This window comes from Merops nubicus, unplaced genomic scaffold (genome assembly GCF_000691845.1).
Source record: "Merops nubicus isolate BGI_N331 unplaced genomic scaffold, ASM69184v1 scaffold21413, whole genome shotgun sequence".
In the NCBI taxonomy this organism is placed as follows: domain Eukaryota; kingdom Metazoa; phylum Chordata; class Aves; order Coraciiformes; family Meropidae; genus Merops; species Merops nubicus.
In genome coordinates this window covers 578-19,933 of record NW_008601232.1, presented here as the reverse complement: position 1 = coordinate 19,933, position 19,356 = coordinate 578, and the positions used below count along the sequence as shown (strand labels likewise).

The window sequence follows — 19,356 nt, the reverse complement described above, 5'->3', positions numbered from 1 at the left end:
TGTTGTTTTGGTTTGTTTGTTTTTTAAAGAAAACTGCAAGCACAGGTAAGACATGACAGAAAGCAGATAAACCCCAGTCTTCCAATAACCTTACAGAAGTGGTGTTACCTCTCCTAACCATTTTTTCATTCTTGTGCTGTTTGGCAGATACTGGAACCCATCCAGTTTAAAACGTAACTAACAGTGTGAGGAATTTTTTTTTAACTGATTTGATTCCTTTATCCAGCTTACCATGCAGCCACAAACACATACCAGCATACAGAAAGGAGCTAGATGGAGGCAGAACTGCCTCTTGTCAACCACAATGAAGAGTGACTTGACTGTGAGACTACACAGAAGACCTAGGACTCCTAAAGGAAGGGCAAGTGATTGTATTAATTAAAAAAAAAAAAAAAAAAAAAAATTAAAAATCTATTTATTGTTCCCAAGAGTCTGAAAAAGGAAATTCACTAAGTCATGAAAACTGATACTGCACACTCAGTGAACTGGGATCTAAGCAGAGAACAAAAGACATTTCTGCTTCTATGACTTGGCAAACAGCAGAGCAGCAATATCTTTTTAAAGCAAAGATTATATTATCTGTATTTCATCTGTCTGTTACAGATATTCTGACTTCACCTGGGTATTCTTCCTGTCCAATTTTTTTTGAGTATACACCACTTCTGAGACTTCTTATAAAATTTTAAATAAAGGAACAGAAGCTAGATGCATTTCAGAAGCTGCTGATTTTCTTGAACAACTGAGTATCTTCTATGCTTAGATATATAAAAAAGAGTACAATTCAGGTAAGACAGAGGAAATGCTAATTTTGACTGAAGATAAGTAGTAGTACCTTCAAAAAGGAAAGAGTAGTACATCTTTTTACTCTGTCATGTCATAACTAGCCCGTAAGATGCACAACTGTGAAGGCTTACAGTCAGCAGACTGAAGAAAAAGTCATCCAAAATAATTTGAAAAAAAACAGAAACTGCAATGGGTTTGCTTCAAGGTGAACTTCCTCAGCCTCATCTCAAGTCAAGTAAAGCTCATACACAAAATTACTGGAACAAGCCAACTCAGATGCTCCAATAATCATGCATTTCTACAGTGATATGAATTCACTTTGTAAGTATAAAACAAGGTTTGTTTAGCAACATATCAAACTCCAGCATATAGTACTATTTTTACCATTGGGTGGGGATCTAAGCCATCCAGCATTCGTCTGACATTGTTCACAATCTCTCTGGTATCATAGTTTGGAAGTTTGCAAGCCCATCCAGTACCAATTCCTTCAGCTCCATTTACTAGAACCATGGGAATGATGGGAATGTACCACTCAGGCTCTACACGTTGGTTGTCATCATAAAGGAATTTCAGCAAGTTGTCATCCACTGATGGAAAAAGCAGCCTTGCTAAAGGGCTTTAAAAAAGAAAAAGAAGAAAACTGTTAAACTCAAGTACATTATGCTCTAGCAGTCCAGGGGTCCAGACATCTCTTTGTAGATTTTATTCAGGTTTTCCTTTCTCTTTACCATTCTGAAGCTGAAAAGAGAATGCACACAGCTCCTGCGAAAAGGAATTTCTTCCCAAGGGAAGAGTGTGTTCATAACAGATGCTGTTTGTTTCCTTCACAGTAACATATGTACATGATACACTAGTGATTGATGACATTTAACACCTACAAACACTCTCAGAACACAGAGTTCAATGTATCTGTAGGTCACCCAGTAATAAAACAACACAGCGTGCAAACAGTTGCAAAACTTAGTTGCTTAATTGTAGGTCTAGCAGTCCCTCAAAGTGCTCCAGAGGTTCCACTGGTGACTCCTTTTGCTCCTCTAGAACATGACCCTGGGCGAACATGATTTCCAGCACCTCATGTGAAGAGGAAAAATGTACAAGACTAAACTGCTGCAAAAAGGACATACTAAGTGAAATGCTGGGGTCTGAACCCCGAGCCCTGAATTAAGGTTGACATATGGGTGATTCCCACAGCCCTTCATACAGAGGAGGTGAGTTTGCCTTATAGCTTCCCCCCAGGGTGCGGCCGGCCCTGCAGGGAGAGCCATAAGGGAAATGAGCCCCAGGGGTCCTGCACTGAGTTGACAAAGGTCAGGTGTCTGCTTGGGGATAAAAGCTGGGACCACTGGCAGGGAGTCAGGAGTGTCTGTCTGTGGAGTGCACTCCACAGAGCTTCCTGGTTCAGGGAAGACCTCCTGACTCTCCCTGGAACTGGGCCCTGGTCTGTCAAGACCTTTGTTAACACGGGCCGATCAGGTGAGAGTCACTATGTGGGCACCTTTCTCTTATGTGTTCAGCTGGCCGGTCTGGCTGTTTCCCATGCCAGCTGTGGGCAACCTCATGTCTCTGTTCGTACCACCTGTTGTGGGCCGAGTTATGTCCTTTGTGAGATTGTTGGGGGTAGTGTCAATTATGTACCAGCTGATTGATCTGTACCAGCGATCATTCATGGAATGTCCTTCTTGTCTACAATACAGTCTGTGTATTGGTTCATCTTCCTGCTGGTGGTATCATTTTTGTTGGGCCTGGTCTTTGGCAAAACACTAAGAAAGGCAATAAAACCTGATACATATAAAGCTTGCAATTAGAGGAAAGGAAGAAACTACAAGAAATTTTAGGTGAAACATCACACTGAAATTAGGAAATAAAAGAAGCAGCATAACTTATAAAATATTATAATTTATGTTATGAAACATTCTAAAACTCTGCATGTCAAATTGACTACTTATAGTTGTGAAAAATCAGCACCATTAAATTAGGTCTTCACTATTAATTATGTAGGTTTAATTTAGCTTGATATGAAGAAAATCATCTGAAAGGGAAATAACACATCTCAGCTTTCAAACCTACACTGAGCTGTAGGACTTACTGCCAGGTAGCAATATACTTTCTATTGTGAAACTCAACAGATTTCACACTGAACAGGGAAACAGAAAGCTACTTCTGCAAGAAGTCATCATTTCAGATCAGCAGCTAAACCAATTGATCTACATCTTCAGTCTTCAGCCTCCTGATTCAAAGTTTAATACCTTACAAGCTACGATTCCCACAGCACTTCTATGTGTGGAAAATCATGCAAAAAAAATCCATGTGCAAAATCACATTTATAGACGTAAAGGAAAGTTTGAGCTTCATCAAAATATTCCAATCCTCCCCTTGTTCCTCTCCCACCAAAATCACCTGTATTTTTGTGAAAGGATTAGTTCATAACCGGGCTTTCTAAAAGCATGTGTTTAGCTTCACATTTGTGTTTACCTTAACATGGTGAAAATATAGCGAGGGCTGGCAGCATCCTTTCCACCATGAAGCCTGGTGCCAAACTGACCAATAGGTTGTAGCAGATTAACATTGTTACTTCCAACAAAGTTCTGAGCCAAGTTGACAATAGTCATCATTAATGCTTGCTGCAAGAAAACATATATTTATAGTAATAAGTATAAGAAGACATGGCCTTTCCTGATCAGCCAATAAAATATATTTTTAATGCTCCAAAATTGTGTGAATAAATTGAATTCAATTTCAAAAAAGTAGGCTCTCTGAGAAAGGAATGTTTTAAATTTATGACAAAACCTGCTTGCCAAACATAATGTTTCCTCTTTCAGTCACACTGCCTCCCTGATTTAAATGTCCTTACATTCTATGCTTACAAAAACCCTTGGCTTCCTGATTTTTTTCTAAAGCACTTCTGTGGAGGAACAGAAGGGGCACAAACTCACTGCATGTACAACTGCACAAGCTACTACTCATTGCTTTTAAAGGGAGAGAGGAAGGGATAGAGAGAGACAATATGGCAACTCTTGCTAATATTTCATATAAATATAAACAAATCAGGAGATAGAAATAATCTTTGTTCCCATTGCATCAGGTTTTCAAAGAATAGTATCTCTTCTTCTACCTTAAAAGCCTGTATTTCTGGTTTAAGACAAAAAAAAATGACATAGTTCTTATATTCCTACAATTTGAAGATCTAGAAATTACCCAAGTACTTAGATATCTACTGTTTTCCCACAACCCACAAATCTTTGTGCCCACAGGCTTGGAAAGAATGGAAATATGTTACATGCTGTTTGGTTTGGGTTTTTTAAATGTAAATCTGTGATTAGTAGGCTTACAGTCAATAGGTTTGCAATTTTAATATAGTAAATGCTTACCTAATATTTCATATGGGCTAAAAATCCTTACAACTTTACTGTCCTTCATACTCACCTCCCCATGGTGATAAGCTGACATTTCAGCAACAGAGCCAGCCAGCTGAGCAACCTTCACTTCACGTTTATCATTTCTCTTAAAGCAAGTAAATAAAACTTTGCGTTGCCCTGGTTTTAAACCTATTAAGAAGAATATCCCATTTTCAACACATACACAAGCATATGTTTTTAAGTAATAAATTTGTTTTGCCTTATAATCATTTCTAATCTCTCAAAAGGGGCCTAAACATCAAATGCAAACAAATTCACAGTGTAATATTAAAATAGCAAGTCACAAAATCAGTTCTTTTAAAATAAAAAAAAATTATTTTACCAAACTGAAAATGTTAACAGAAAAGTGGAAAAGCAACCCTTTCAGCCAACCATTACTATGCAGCATACAATGCATCATTTTAATAAACAGCAACCTTATCCTAAATGTACATCTTCCCCAAGTCACGAGCTGTTTCTTGTCAGTTACTCAGCAAAATATTTTTCTTAAGAATATCAACACAAATTCATCAGTGACAACTGTAACTGTAGCTTACATGTGTTTTAAAACACTCTGAAATTTTACGTTTTGTCTGAAATTCTCAGACTCATTAAAATTCAACAGAAAGAGATGTTACTTGTTTCCCTTTTAGATCTTTAAGTTTTAAGAAAGAAGCCATTCTCTTTGACCTTCTGATTTATTCTTCTTGTTTAGGCACACTTTAAGTACAACATCTGTGTGGAAGAGCTTGTGTCATTTTTTCTGCATGTTACCTAGAACTGATAACCAGTTCAAGATCCCACTTACTGATCTATCCAGTGTTTTACTTCATATACATTTCTGAAATGCACTAAAATATTGCTGCATGTTACCATTACTAACCTGAGTCAAACATAAGAGCAAAAATTACAGTTATCTAATGGAAGTTCATTCTTTAAGATTCAGCAAAATCATTCTGCTGTCTCTGGGAAAGCAGTCAGGGTAGAGTATCTTATAAGGAACAATGATCTCTTGAAACATGCAGCTCTATAATGCATCTTCCACCAGAGCAGCAAACTATGAAAAGCTTGCACAGAGACTACTAATTAATCCAAGTACCCAACTATGGGAGAAAGCAAGTGTGGAGAAGCTGAAACAGACTGACATGCTTCAATTCCATAGAGCTATATCTACATACATAATTCAGCCTTGTTCTGCAGCAGAGCTGGAGATCTATCCTACCAGGAAGCTGCTACCCCTATCCACCTGTGACCTACCTAACTCTGTCATCTAAAACAGAAAAAGCTCTTGCTGCCTTAATATTTTGGTATGGGTCTGTAGAGTCAAGAAGACTAACTACCTCTACTATAAAAACGTTATCCGAAAGTGAAGATAAACGTGTCCCCATCCCACCCTCACCCTGAAACATCAAGGCTTTTCTTCCTGCATCTTAGCGAGCATACGCACACTGACAACGATACTGGCAGAAATTCCTGCTCATCCTGTCTGCAGACAGTTTTACAAATGAAGCTGTAGTGTAGTAAATGGCTTCTTTTAATGTTTGTGCTACTGCAAGGGGAGAGTTAGCAAACCTGACTGACAGAACCCTAGCAAGATTACAGGAAAAGTCAGCAGCCACTAAAACACTGCCTGTGGTATGTGACTGAAGGGAGAAAACATTTGCATCTTCATCTGCACTCAGCTGCTGACTTGAATTTTAATTATTATGAGCAGTTAAAAGACTTGTTTTCTGATGGCTTGACTAGGAACAAAGCCCTTGCATAGTCCAGGGAATAGCACTGGCTAAGGAAAAAGGCTGCACAGCAACAGCTTAAACTACCCCACAGAAGAAACACAGCAATTCCTTAGCATATGAATGATAACAAACGAAAATATACTTGCATGCAATGATTTCCAATACAAATCATAGGCTTAAAACCCAGTAATAAAGAGAAGCATTCCAACAAATCATAATGAATTATCAGCTTACCATCAACAAGGGAAGGAATAGATCTCTCGTTGTCTGAATTTGAGAAAAGGATCAACTCCTTGTTAATGAAGTCATTGTAAGTCAAATGTTTTGTTGCTGTACCATATAAAAATTGCTGAAAAAAACCCACATACATTATTCATTCAATACCAAAACTACATTACACTTCAGCCTCAGCCACTGGATTTACTACAGCTGTTTAGGACTCACCTCAGGAAGGCCATGTAGCCGACGCTGCCGCCTGTCCTCCATGAAGTTTGTTAGCCATTCTTTTCGGTCATCGATCTTCTTCTTACTGAAGGCCTGAAAAGATTCCAAGTACACTGAATTATCAGCATATATATGTTTATAGAAATGTATGCTACTGTAGTCAGAGTTTTAAGTGTACTGCACTATTGGATCAAGTATTCAATAATACATATTTGGACAAGATAATCCATATAACTGATGTTTATGATTAAGCAGCAGTACAAGCATATGACCTTTTGGACACTGTGACACAAATCTTTTTTGAACTGACATCTCTCACTTATTGTAACTTAAATTTTTATTACTTTCTCAAAATCTCTACAAATTTAAACAAACCTTATCATTCTTACTCTTCTCCTTACATCAGAGTTGTCCTTTGATACACAAGTTTAAAGGTGTTGGGATCTTCCCCAAATAATTTTAACATTGGGTTCAAGATTTAGACTGAACTATAAGCAGCTGTCATCAAGAAAATTAACTGAAGATACTAGAAAAATTACCCCACTCTTCTTGTCCTCTCTATGCCCTGTTTGCTCCGTCAGCCACAGAATGCCAATAATTTGTAACTGTTCCTCAGTGGCTGGCCCTAGACCTCTTCAGAAAACTGACAACTTGACAAAACTATTGCTTCATGAAAAGGCTAAGCAAGAGTTTAGGACAGCTGACTGAGGGCCTTAGTCTTCATGATGACAAGGAGTCACTTTAAAGCAACAACTTAATACTACAAGAAGACAACAGACAGTTCTGAAAGACTTTGCCCTATTCTAGAAGGAGAGTTCCCCTCCAGTCAGTTTGTTTTCCAGAAGACTCGAGAGAGGAATACACAAAAAGTAAATATGTAGTCTAAGCAAAATTTCAACTACTTTGGGTAAAATTTGTGAGTTGTTGAACTACTGCCTTTTTTTCCTCAGGGAATAAACTTGTAAAGGCTCTATCATGTCTTGATTTCAAACACTCTCCTGAATAAGAAGACAGTCATCAGCACTACTGGAGCACTCCAAAAGAGTTCAGTGAGTAGTTTTATTTCCTTGGAGACTATGGTCTCACCTAATGAGCAGTAAACCTTAGTAAATTACTCTCTGAGGAAGGGACCAAGTGATATCACCCTGTTTTGCACCAGACTGACTTCCTTTGTGTACAAAGCTTGACAATTCACAATGTCAGACATCTGAAGTCTTAAGATTAGACTTTAATAAAAACATGACTGAATTCTTACAATTTTCTTCCAGCTCTTTTCAGTGTATTGATACTTTTTTCTAAACCATGGAATTGACAAAATGACCAAGAGTTGGATCAGCATTAATATTATTTTAAGCAAATGAAAATAGAATTAACAGAATTAGAAGTCTGAGTAAAAATTATTCTCCGATACTTATTCTTGAATAATTTTTTTTTCTTTGTCCACTTAGAATTGCTATTCTAAGACTTCATTTGATAGTAAAAGTGTTCTTCAGACTGTTGAAGAATTTGCAATGTGAAATATTTTTTGTTTTCCTGGACTATAACTATCATGAGGCTTGGCAGGGCCTATAATCCTACAGCAGCTGTGGCCAGAAGTAAACTTGGGGCTGGGATTACAGCTATTAGCAGAGGAAACGTGGGCAGAAGTGAAGCTTCTGTTAACTGCTTTGGTACTAGTCAGTAGTTTTTCCTGGTGCAACAGAGATGACTGGCTTCATCCCAAATGGACAGAATACCACTTTAGACAGTGAGGATTAGCCCTAACAGGTTATATGGACTCAGTTTACAGATGAAGATCTGTTTGCAGAAAGAGCTCAGAATTTTAATCAGGGAGTTCAGAGTCTCTCTATCAATTGGTTTAACATCTATACAGGTACACAGACTCCTCTTCCATCTAGATGAACACACTTCTCTGGGATGGGGAACCACATACACAGAACGTATTTAGGTGCATCTTGGGCAGAACTGATATGAGTGGTACAAAGAACTTTTGATGTGTCAGGCTAGTTTTCTTCAACAAAACAGATACCTACTGTACCATTCTGTCAATAAAAACCATATAATTTTACTATCTTTCTATTTTTCTATACTATTTTTCCTATCCACAGAATAAGAAAAAAGCTGTTTTGTCCAAGATGGGTGTTTTCCAATTTGTACTTTTTCTCCCCTCCTACCCCTTTTTCTAATGTCACTTACAATTAAAATAGCAAATTAAAATAGATAAAAGTTGAAATATGCTATGAGAAAGCAGCTTTGTTCCAGACACTCCCTCCTTTGTCCTTTCACAAGCTCTCTTTGAAACACAAGCACTCTCCCACACACAACTATCTAAAAGATTTCACATGCAAATATGTGGAATGCAGGCATGAATACACATATGCCACACTGATAGATCTTCAATGAATAAGTAATATTTAGCTGAACTTATTTCCTCAGAAACAAAATTCAGATCTCTAACTGTGAAATATCATTTGTTTGGGCTCTGTTGCCTTACTCAGTACACTCTTCTGTGTGTTCTGTCTTTAAAAGTAGTCTGAATGTAATGTTTTTTGATACCAACACTACACAAAATTGATCAAAGCTATGAAGCAGACGGTAGAGGTGATTCTGCAGCGTGAATAAAGCTCTTATTCTAAAACTTATTTTCCAAAAGCTTGCCTTCCAAACGTATTTTTTTCAGTTACTGGAAAAGCAAACCAACCACAAAAACCCACCCACTTACCCAACCAACCACAAAACCCCACCAAACCCCCTGCTAACAAACACTTCCTGATGTGTCATTTTCAGTAACAATGGAAACTAAAACTCAGCTGGCAAGGAATGAAGTAGCAGCAACAGTAAGTCCTGTGGCTGGGTATCAGGCTGTGGCACACACAGGGGTGCTGGAGCCAGGGAAACACGGAGAAGAGTGGACAGACCCCCCTGGAGCTCTCAACAGCGATGCTGACGCAGATGGTGGCACTGCCAGGAGCCACCACAGAAGATGTAATGGCCCTGAAGAGAGCCAGCGACCACGGCACTCTGGTGGCAGCAGGTGCAGGAGTGTCCCACAGCCTGCTTGTAGGTCCACACCCCAGGGAAGTGCTCTAGGTCTCTGCTAAATTGGTGTGCACTCGTGTCAGAGCTCAGAGGGTCAGAGTCTGGCTGGAAGCCTATAGCTAGGCAGTGTTCCCCTGGGGTCAGTACTGGGGGTCCAATGTTGTTCAACATAGTCACCAATGACCTGGATGAAGGGACAGAGTGCACCCCCAGCAAGTTTGCTGGTGATACCAAACTGGGAGGAGTGGCTGACACACCAGAAGGCTGTGCTGCCATCCAGCAAGACCTGGACAGGCTGAGAGTTGGGCAGAGGGAAATCTGATGAAGTTCAACAAGGACAAGTGCAGAGTTTTGCACCTGGTGAGGAATAACCCCACATGCCAGTACAGGCTGACAGGTTGACCTGCTAGAAAGCAGCTCCACATAGGAGGACCTGGAAATCCTGGTGGACGAGAAGTTAACCATGAGCCCGCAGTGTGTTCTTGTGGCCAAGAAGGCCAACGGAATCCTGGGGTGCATTAAGAAAAGTGTGATCAACAAGCTTATCAATATCTAAAAGGCAGTGCTCAAGAGGATGAGGCCAGTCTCTTTTCAGTGGCACCCAGCAACAGGCACAAACTGGAACACAAGAAGTTCCATCTGAACATGAGGAAAAACTTCTTTCCTGTGAAGGTGACAGGGTCCTGGAACACAGTGCCCAGAGAGGCTGTGGAGTCTCCTTCTCTGGAGACACTCAAAACCCACCTGGATGCGACCCTGTGCAAACTGATCTAGGCGAATCTGCTTTAGCAGGCAAGCTGGACTAGCTGATTTCCAGAAGGTGCCTTCCAACCCCTAACATTCCATGATTCTGCATGATATAGAAGCATTTTCATAAGGTCTTACCAGTGTAATGGCAGCATCATCTTCAGGACCAGCGTATCGAAATAAGATCCGATGTCTTTCCATGTCAGCAAAATATTCTTTTGCCTCTTTCGCAGTGCTGGTACCCAAACCTGTACAATAAAAAGAAATCATTCCTCCATATTCATAACGTAAGTTTTGGTATTTTACTCCTTTTATTTTACTGAGAATATTATAAAATCATTACAGAAGATACTATCACAAAAAACAGGTCCAAAAAAAACTTCACAGCATCTATTTATTATGTATTTTTAGACTGATGAGATTCACTTCTTTGGCTTTAAACAAACCTTTGTAGTATTTTATCTTCCATGCTTTATGATTCTCCATGTGCTTCTTCCACTCATCAAACTCAGGAATACTATAGAATGAAAGTTCTTGCTTATTTTTGCTTGCCTTTAAAAAACAAAAACAAATAGCTAATTAACTTTTCTGTTGCACTCTAAGCAATAAAACAAAATATCTCATTAATAGAACCCATACCTTCACAATAGGAGTGATGAATTCCTCAAGAAAACCATGTTTCAGCAGTGATGGCCAATTGTGATGAATAAAATTGATCAACAAGCCTTTAATGTGAGATCCATCCTGATCCTAAATCAACATGAAAACATTAGACAATCTTAGAAAACATCATATCCCCCCAAACCACCAAAACAACCACTCACTGGCCTGGATACATCAAAACAATGTCCATTGACAGAAAACATAGAAGAAAACAGTCAGTATTAAGTTGTATTCCAAACTGGACCTACATATAAGACAGCCACCTGTGAGTGGCACTATCTCTGTGCTAGTAATAAGCTCTTCCAAGAAAAGTGCACAGTTACAGCTCAAAAATTTCTTTGCCTGTGGCACGTTTTCTCTGAGAGCCAGACAGCTCTCCCATACACCATGGAGGTGAACCTGTGTGGGAGAAAGCCAAGCCTGGCCCACAGTTCTCATTGGTGTTAACATGCTTGATACTTCAACTTCTCTGGGGAAAAAAAAATCAAAGCTTCACAAATACCCAAACCATGTGATTCTTAGACTTCTACAGTCTGGACAATAGACACACACTTCATGAGATTATCCAAAAATAATGGCCTGAATTCTTGTCTCTCCCAGACTGTCTAGCATTATTACCTCATCTACTGTTCCATTTTGTACTTCAACATACTTTTAAGTTTTAATTTATATGTGGTTTTAAAGTTTTTTTTATATGTAGTTTTATTATTATTATTATGGTATCCCTGCTAACTGTGCACCAAAGTTCAGTTGTCCATTTGGAGTAATCAAAACAACATATAGACAAAATATTTCCAAAAAGGAACCTCAAACATTAAGGATTCCCTCCGAATAAATCCACATTTTCATAACACAGAGGCACAAAAGTGTAACCTACAATACTTCAGCAAAACACATTTTAAGAAGCTCTGTATATTAAAACTTGTGAATTTCAGACAAACCTGATCTGTCATGATCATAATTTTTCCATATCTCAAACTTTTCAGAGATTCTGGATCTTCATAGCTTTTCTTATATTGCAGTCCAACTATTTTGATGATGTTGTTGATTTCTGCATTTTCCATAATCTGTATAAAAAAGTTACCTCACAGTCAGTGTAAACAGCAGAAACTCATAAATATCCCAGTCTTTTTTAGTTGGGCTTTATAGTTACTTTTTGAATGCACCCCTACCTCAGCTTCATAGCCCTTTCATCCCCAGCCCCCTTGAAGCCTTCACACTTGTAAATACTTCTTCTGAACATGCAAATTCTCAAGACTGCACCACTCCCTTTCTCCTCTACAGTCAGAGTACTATGGGTCCAGAAGGCAGAGAGAAGAGTACATGTAACCAAAAGTCATCTCACAAGGCTGCCTTCTTTTTCCACTATTCCTATGGGCACCTGCAATACAACTCTTATTATAGGCAAAGTATGGAGGGGCAGCAGAAATAATGCAATTGGGTAATGCTGCTCATGCTGCCTCACACTGTCTGACAACGAAACCACATAGCAATGGAGAGAGTATGACATTTATGGGGTTTTAAGTATTCATGTAAGTAAGATGTTAATATGAGTCATAGCAGCATTTCCTTGCACTTGAGAAGAAGGGAGCTTCAGCATTCTAGTACTGTACTGCTATACTTAATATTTTCAGGCTTATCTCAGGCTTTAAAGTAGCTAGTACTTTATGAAATCCCAGACACAAGATTTTAATTAAAAAATAAAAGGTGTAACACTAGAAATCAAAAATAAACAGGAGACACCCCTTTGTCAGCTAAAAGGAGATGACCTACCTGTTTGTGAGAAGCTTCTCGAACATTGAGAATTTTACCCCTCAGTGGAAATACTCCATATCTGTCTCTACCAATAACACCTAAGCCAGAGACAGCTAAAGATTTGGCAGAGTCTCCTTCTGTTAATATTAACGTGCAGTCCAAGGAATGTTTGCCACCTGCAGTCCAGGAAGAAGAAGCAAGGTAAAAAAGCAGAAAGCAAAACTTTGAAACTCAAATAACAGAAATACAATTGCATTGGTCATGAATATTATTCCTACTCTACATCAGGTAATCTGAATAGGCAGAACTTCTAGTGGTAGGCATGGCCCCCCATAGCACTAGAACTGTGCAACAAGACTAAGTATCCTTGCCCCCAGCAACACACAATGGGGTGCTATGGACAAGTTTCTAAATGCACAAAATGGGATGCAATGGTGGATTTTCTTCAGTAATGGTCCCCACGTGTCAGATTGCAGCTAGAGAAATGGTAAAGGCACAGAAGCAAATTTCTTACACCCACCCCCCCCATGTGTGTCTGAGTAATATACAGGAGTTATTTCTGCATTCCCCCTTTCCTCACAGTGTATTGTCAGAAGTAATTTATTAAATTACATTTTGGGGGATTTCTTTTATTATTGCACATCAACTGAAGCCAGGCAACTAGAAGAAACACTTGACAGAAAATCTCAGAAGATCAGAACACTTGCACTTATACATTCTCAGAAATTTCTCCAACAGAAGAAACAAATCTTTGCTAATACTGTAATTTTGATTCTACAAGACACACTGCATTTTGGTGCTTCTGTGTCCAGTGTGCTCAAAACTGTTATGACACCTATGTTCTGTTCTTTGCAATAGTTGAATAGATGTTCTAAATAATAAGCAGGTTCAGAAAAGGAATCCAGTCTTTTCCAAGAGTGCAAATGCTCATTAAGCAGTTCTGCTATTTTATCAAGGCCAAGTTGTAGGAAAGACTGCAAAATCTTCAAGCTGGTTAAGTCTCACCTACTGTTAGCAAGGTAGTTTTGAATATATTGGCATTTAAAATAGGTGCTTTGATTTGCCTTTACCCGGTAGGTAAAAGTAACCCCCCACTTCCTACACAGAACTTAGATTCAACAGCTTTGGTCTTCTGAATCAGATACATGGATTAATGTAATCCAAATTAGGCAGCTATTCACACTGTATCAAAAGAAGGTGTCAACAGCTACAATGCTCTCAGCAAGGTGGAATCCAAATACCAAGAAAAATACTATCTTGCTGTTTTAGAATATATGGCAGCTGTATTTTTTTCCTAAATGAACTGCAGAAAACACATCTGAATATCACCTAGGTGCATCTTCTTCTGGGATGGATGTGATCATTAGCAATTTCATGGAAATGCAATGTGCCAAGTATTTTCCTGAACACAGCTCTAAAAAACTCAAAGAGAAATCTACATGAACTGGCAGATTCAGAGCATGCTTTTATGCTTCACCAGATTTAGTAATCTCATTGTTCCCTTACAATCCTATGTTCTTATTCCTATTTCTTTGTCCTTCCTTTCATTTCTACCTCTTCTTCTCTAAGAAGCCATAAAATTATGTATACTTCCCCAAGATCTCAAGACAGCATGAATGACCAGGTCTAGAACTCAGTACCTCATTCTTTTTGGTGGGGGAGGAAAGCTGCAGTGAATTCTTCACTCACAGACACATCCCTCTTACTCCTAAGTATTAACCAGTTTTCATTCAAAAATTCTGTAGAACTTGGCACCCAAGAAACCTGAGGATGTTGGACCTCAGCTACAAATTCACTCTTAAAGTAAAAATAAAATCTAAAAATCACAGGAAGAAGTAAAGCCAGCGGGGTCTTTGGCCAGACACTAGTCTCTCCCAGCTGCACTGGACAGCTTCATTCCAACAATTACTGGTACCTGCTATTAGAATCCAAAGCAAATCCTGTTCCCCCATCTGATTTGGGGTGCTTATGAAAATGTAACTCCTGGGATCCCTAGAAATATTTCTTTGTCCTGAAACACAACTATATATCAGACTACTGTATTTTGCTGCCAGATTAGAGATAACCTCTGTATTACATGCATGAATGTCCTGAAGCAATCTCCCTGAAACTCTATCTTCATACACCAGTCAAACCTTTTCTCCACTTATGAGGAGGTCTGAAATTCTTTTGAAGAGACCATTTATAAGTGTGCAAATCTTCATAATATGATTGGTCATGTGCACATGCATAGCAAACATTCACACAGCAAAGAGCTGAATTTTTCAGCCCAAGAAGTGGCCATCTCCTCTAACACATGGAAGGAGCATGTACAATCCTTACTTCACCCGACCCTGAGAACCCCCAGATCCCCAGTCCTTTCCATCAGGATCCCAAAGACAGAAAGAAAGATTGATAGTACTACAGTCATTTTTTCTGTGTACTCATAGAATTTCCATGGCAACAGTACTTCCGTTTCTCCCCATGTTAAGAAGCATCAAGCTTTTACTCAGATGCAGTCACGAACTAAAGTTCATTGAGACAAATTCTCAAGAGCAGAGCAGGCAAGCCTCCTTGGGAGATGCAGAGCTCCTGCTCCCCACAGCTAAGAGAAACTAGGCCACAGAGGAATACCTGCATAACAGGGATCCAAGCCATGCAAAACTAACCACCAGTGTTGAGCCCAAATTGACCCCTACATGCTGCCTTAGTGCGGTAGTTTCAGAGCAAAAGGCAATGAAGTATTTTATTAGCTCCTCTGTTAGAGAGTCTTCCCATCACACCCGGTGAAAAAAATAAAAAAAAAAAAAGTTATTTTAAAGCCTGATCTTCAAAGCAAGGCTAAGAAAAACCTATGAAGAAAGTGTATCCAAAATCAATCATTATGTTATTTATGAGCTCTAGGCTTGACATTCATAAAAACACAGCATTTCTCCAAGCACAGGAGACATTTCTCCATCAGGAACTTAATGGCATTTAAAGTCTCATGAAAATGTCTCTTGAACCATTCCTTCAGGTCTGCACACCATAAACTTCCTACAGCTCGTGACCCTACAAAGATTCTGATCTTTCTGTATTAGAAAGGTCAAAAAGACTAGTCACCTCCAAAACAGAATACTGGTAACATTGTTTAGCCACAATGAGAAAGTGCACACACTTTCAAATATGGACTAGACTGCTGCTTTTGTTCAGCCTCATTAGTTCTATGTCCTAGAGAGGACCATGTTCCTAATATCACACTCAACACCATGCTTTAATTCTAGCTCTAGAAAGTTTAGAAAGCTGGAAAGATTCTTTCAAATACACATCAGGATGAAAAATAAAGTTAGGTTTAAAATGATGATGTCTGTGAAAGGTCTATGAAACATTAAAGACATTAAAAATAAGTGCTCTTACCAGCATCATTAGCATCATCCAGTTTCGGAATGCCCTTGATTTTACTGTGTTTCACTGATGAACATTTTTTGTTCAGCTGAGTTTGTGCCTTAAATTTGACCCAATTCAAAATACTCTCTATGATACCACAGTTAGAGGCCTATAAGCAACAGATGAGAATTGTGGATGAGAAAAGTAAAGCTTCACACAGCAGATTATCTCTAAATTTTAAGTCACTGATCTCCCACTGTTTCTTGAAGCCCTCTAAATTGTAAAAACTGCAACATATAAAATTCCAGGAATTAACACATACCTTACTGTCTAGCATTTTAGGCACACAAAACCCAAAACAACACTCACATAGCTTCTTTTCCACTCCTTGTATCATTTGTGGCAGGAGGAAAAGAGGGCTGATATTTAATAAGAAGTTGTCTTATGCTGTATGGTTGATGTGCCAAGACATTTTAGATATTAAGCACATGCTTGTTGGACTTTGACAACAAAAAGTAACCTTACTTATGACCATTTAAAGTTTCTTCAGGAATGACTGAAAACAGCAAAAGACAACCAAAAGCATCTAAGAATACAGACCTATGTCAACCACTTGAAACTGGTAGCATTTTAAGACATACTTCTGAAGTAAAAAATAGCATATAGCATATTCTTGAAACTAGAACTGCTTTAGGTTTGTTTCACATCAAAAGAAAATACAGTGAAGCAAAACACTGAGCTTTGGCTTCTCCTTATACCCCACAGTACAGTACTCATTGGCTAGAGATTCTGCTGCATATTTAACACCTCTAAAGATGAGTGTTCACTTCTGGGAATATTAGAAACTCTGTAAATCAAACCTACTGACACGTATATTAATATCTGAAGAGTGAATACAAGATTTTGTTGTGTTATTTTTTCCTGTAAGTTCTACAAAAATGTCACCACTGTAAAACATTGCACAGTAAGTTAAGTTTTGATGCCAAGAGTATTAGCAGAGGCAGCATTCTCCTTACTACTGGACTTTCATTTATGCTACTGGTGCTAAACAGGACTTAGTACAACGAGTTCTGGCTAACATTATTCTCCTTTTCCTTTCTTGTATAAAAACCTAGTACAGGAGAAACCTCCACCATGTATTTCTGCTGAGACACTAATTTAGAGTAGTACTTCTTAGCCCATCTACAGCAAAAATTACTAACCTTATTGCCTGAGTTAATGATCACTTTAAATATTACAACCACAATTCTGCATTTCCTGGATTACTGGAAGAATAAATGTGGCATGTTCCTTCCCCGTCTCTTCACTTCAGTGAAAGAGAGTAAGATTGATACCAAAGAATAAGGCAGACACTCTCAACTTTAGAAAAATACTTTAACACAAGAAATGAGTCAAGGTCTATGTTTAGGTTTTAAGTGTCAAATTCATTTCACAAATATAAACATCAGAATCATCAACAAATGAGCTGACCAGGTGAAGCTTGCTTTAAAATACAGGGCAACAGCCAAAACACAGTCATTGCTTCCATTATTAAGGCTAGAGACTGAACAGAAGTTTCTCCATCCCATTTTCATAGTATGCTAGTGTCACTGGAGTACCATAATGTACTAATTAATCTTCTGCCACATAACATACATAAACTCAATGCAGCATGCCAATACCTGTTTCACAGAAAAGAAGAACCATGTTTTACTTACTGCTTTAAAAAATTTCTCAGATAGCTGGCACTTGGACCCAAAACTTTTAGGCTGCAATGTCATGTTTTCCTTTGTCTGGGAATCAAAGGATGGATTTTCAATCAAGCAATTAACAAAAACCCATATATGATTCTTCACCTGTTGAAAACATAGAAACAAATTTACTCAACAGAACTACCATATTCATAATTTTCAATATTTTCATATAAAGTTACTTGCCTGAAATGGTTTCACGGAAACTCCAGCTTTATTCTTCTTTTTCACCACTTCTATCAGTTTGCCCACAACCTGATCCACCACGTAATCAACATGCCTACCACCCTTAATGAGAGAAAAAAACCAACAACAAACACAAAAAACAAACATTTAATTTTCTAATAGCTTTTAGTCTTATTAACAAAGTTCCTGTAGACATACTTAAATTTGGAAATCCATGCACATTAAGCTGCAGCATAACCACAGAAAATATGTTTTTAAGTTTCTCTTTCATGTCATTCAGTCTTTGTACAAGTGAGGATGATGGATGTTACATGAAACAGAAGAAGCAGGAGACCTTTCATTCACTGTACAGTGGTGGACTTCAAATGGAGTTGCTTACAGGTTGTAACAGGATACAAAACTTTAAGAATATGGCAGATCTGTAAACTGCTCTACCACTGGGATGGTACCTGCAACTTCACCTGCTGTCAAGAGGTATCTTTTTAACAGGTACATAAAGAACCTCGGACTGAAAACATCACATATTTGTCCATCTAATTAAACTGGCTCCATTTGGTCCACAAAAAAAAAAAAAAAACAAAAAAAGTCCAAGAGCTCACCCTGAGATATACAGGATCTATGCCTATGCTACACATCTCACCTTTTCTTTGCTGTATTTAGAGAACTCTTTGAATAAATGCTGTTAGAATTCTTTGCGAGCCTGGGACTTACGTGAGGGCAAATGGAGAGCAAACTGCAGAGTCAAGAACAGAGAAAGATAATCTGAAGGAGATTAGAAGTTCTCCTTAAAACTCAAGAGGCTAAACCTGCTCCAAATTTGCCCCGATGTAGAAGAGATACCTGTAGAGTATGGAGGTAGCCACAAGCTGGCAAACTGACCCCTTCTGAGACCACAGAGCAGTAACCTGTAGCTACATAACCATGTTTCCACCTGTCTTGTAGCAAACAAGAACAGTCAGCTGCATTCCCTTACAGTCACTGCCCAAATGTGGAAGAAAAAAAACCCTCTTGTGAGCAATTTCTTACATCACCAGTGTGGAAAAAAAGAAAAAAAAAAAAAAAAAAAAAAGGGAAAGAATAAGGGAAAGAATATCAGATTTTCTTCCTCTGTTGCACCGTAACAGCTCAGAGTGAAACATTCACTGTGCCTATCAGAGTTCTTCCCTTTACCCTAGGAAAAAGGAGGACTCCAAGTACTGGCACTATTGTAAGAAAGCTTTTGGCAGAGGCAATATATTCACCTCCAAGCTACAATCAATGTTTAAATAGGGGGGTTACTATTGATGAAATTCAGTCTAAATAGGGAAGCACTAAGCATTTGAATACCTTTAGAAGGTGCCTCAAAGCTTTTATCACTTTAAATACAACTCTCTTTGGACTTAAACTTTAAACCAGCTACAAAAACCAACACAAAACATATTGCTAGAAGATAAATAATTTTGAGATTAAATTGCCTGGAAAAATAAAGGCATTTTACATAAGCTTTCTAGGGAAAAAAAAAAAAAGTCTATTATAGATTTATTACATCCAAAC

The 19,356-nt window shown here is 38.4% G+C and overlaps 1 protein-coding gene across 1 annotated transcript; it reads right to left on the bottom strand.

Annotated features, from left to right (window-relative positions):
- Positions 1-1,167: 1,167 nt before the first annotated feature.
- Positions 1,168-19,118, bottom strand: LOC103770668 (DNA topoisomerase 2-beta; the record flags this gene model as incomplete). The annotated part of the gene is made up of 14 exons (XM_008937942.1): positions 1,168-1,399; positions 3,256-3,404; positions 4,207-4,328; positions 6,149-6,263; positions 6,359-6,451; positions 10,283-10,392; positions 10,591-10,696; positions 10,784-10,894; positions 11,749-11,874; positions 12,581-12,738; positions 15,938-16,076; positions 17,605-17,742; positions 17,824-17,939; positions 19,099-19,118. Coding segments are annotated over 14 exons (1,735 nt in total), but the record flags the coding sequence as incomplete, so codon positions are not given.
- Between the last annotated feature and the right edge of the window lie 238 nt (positions 19,119-19,356).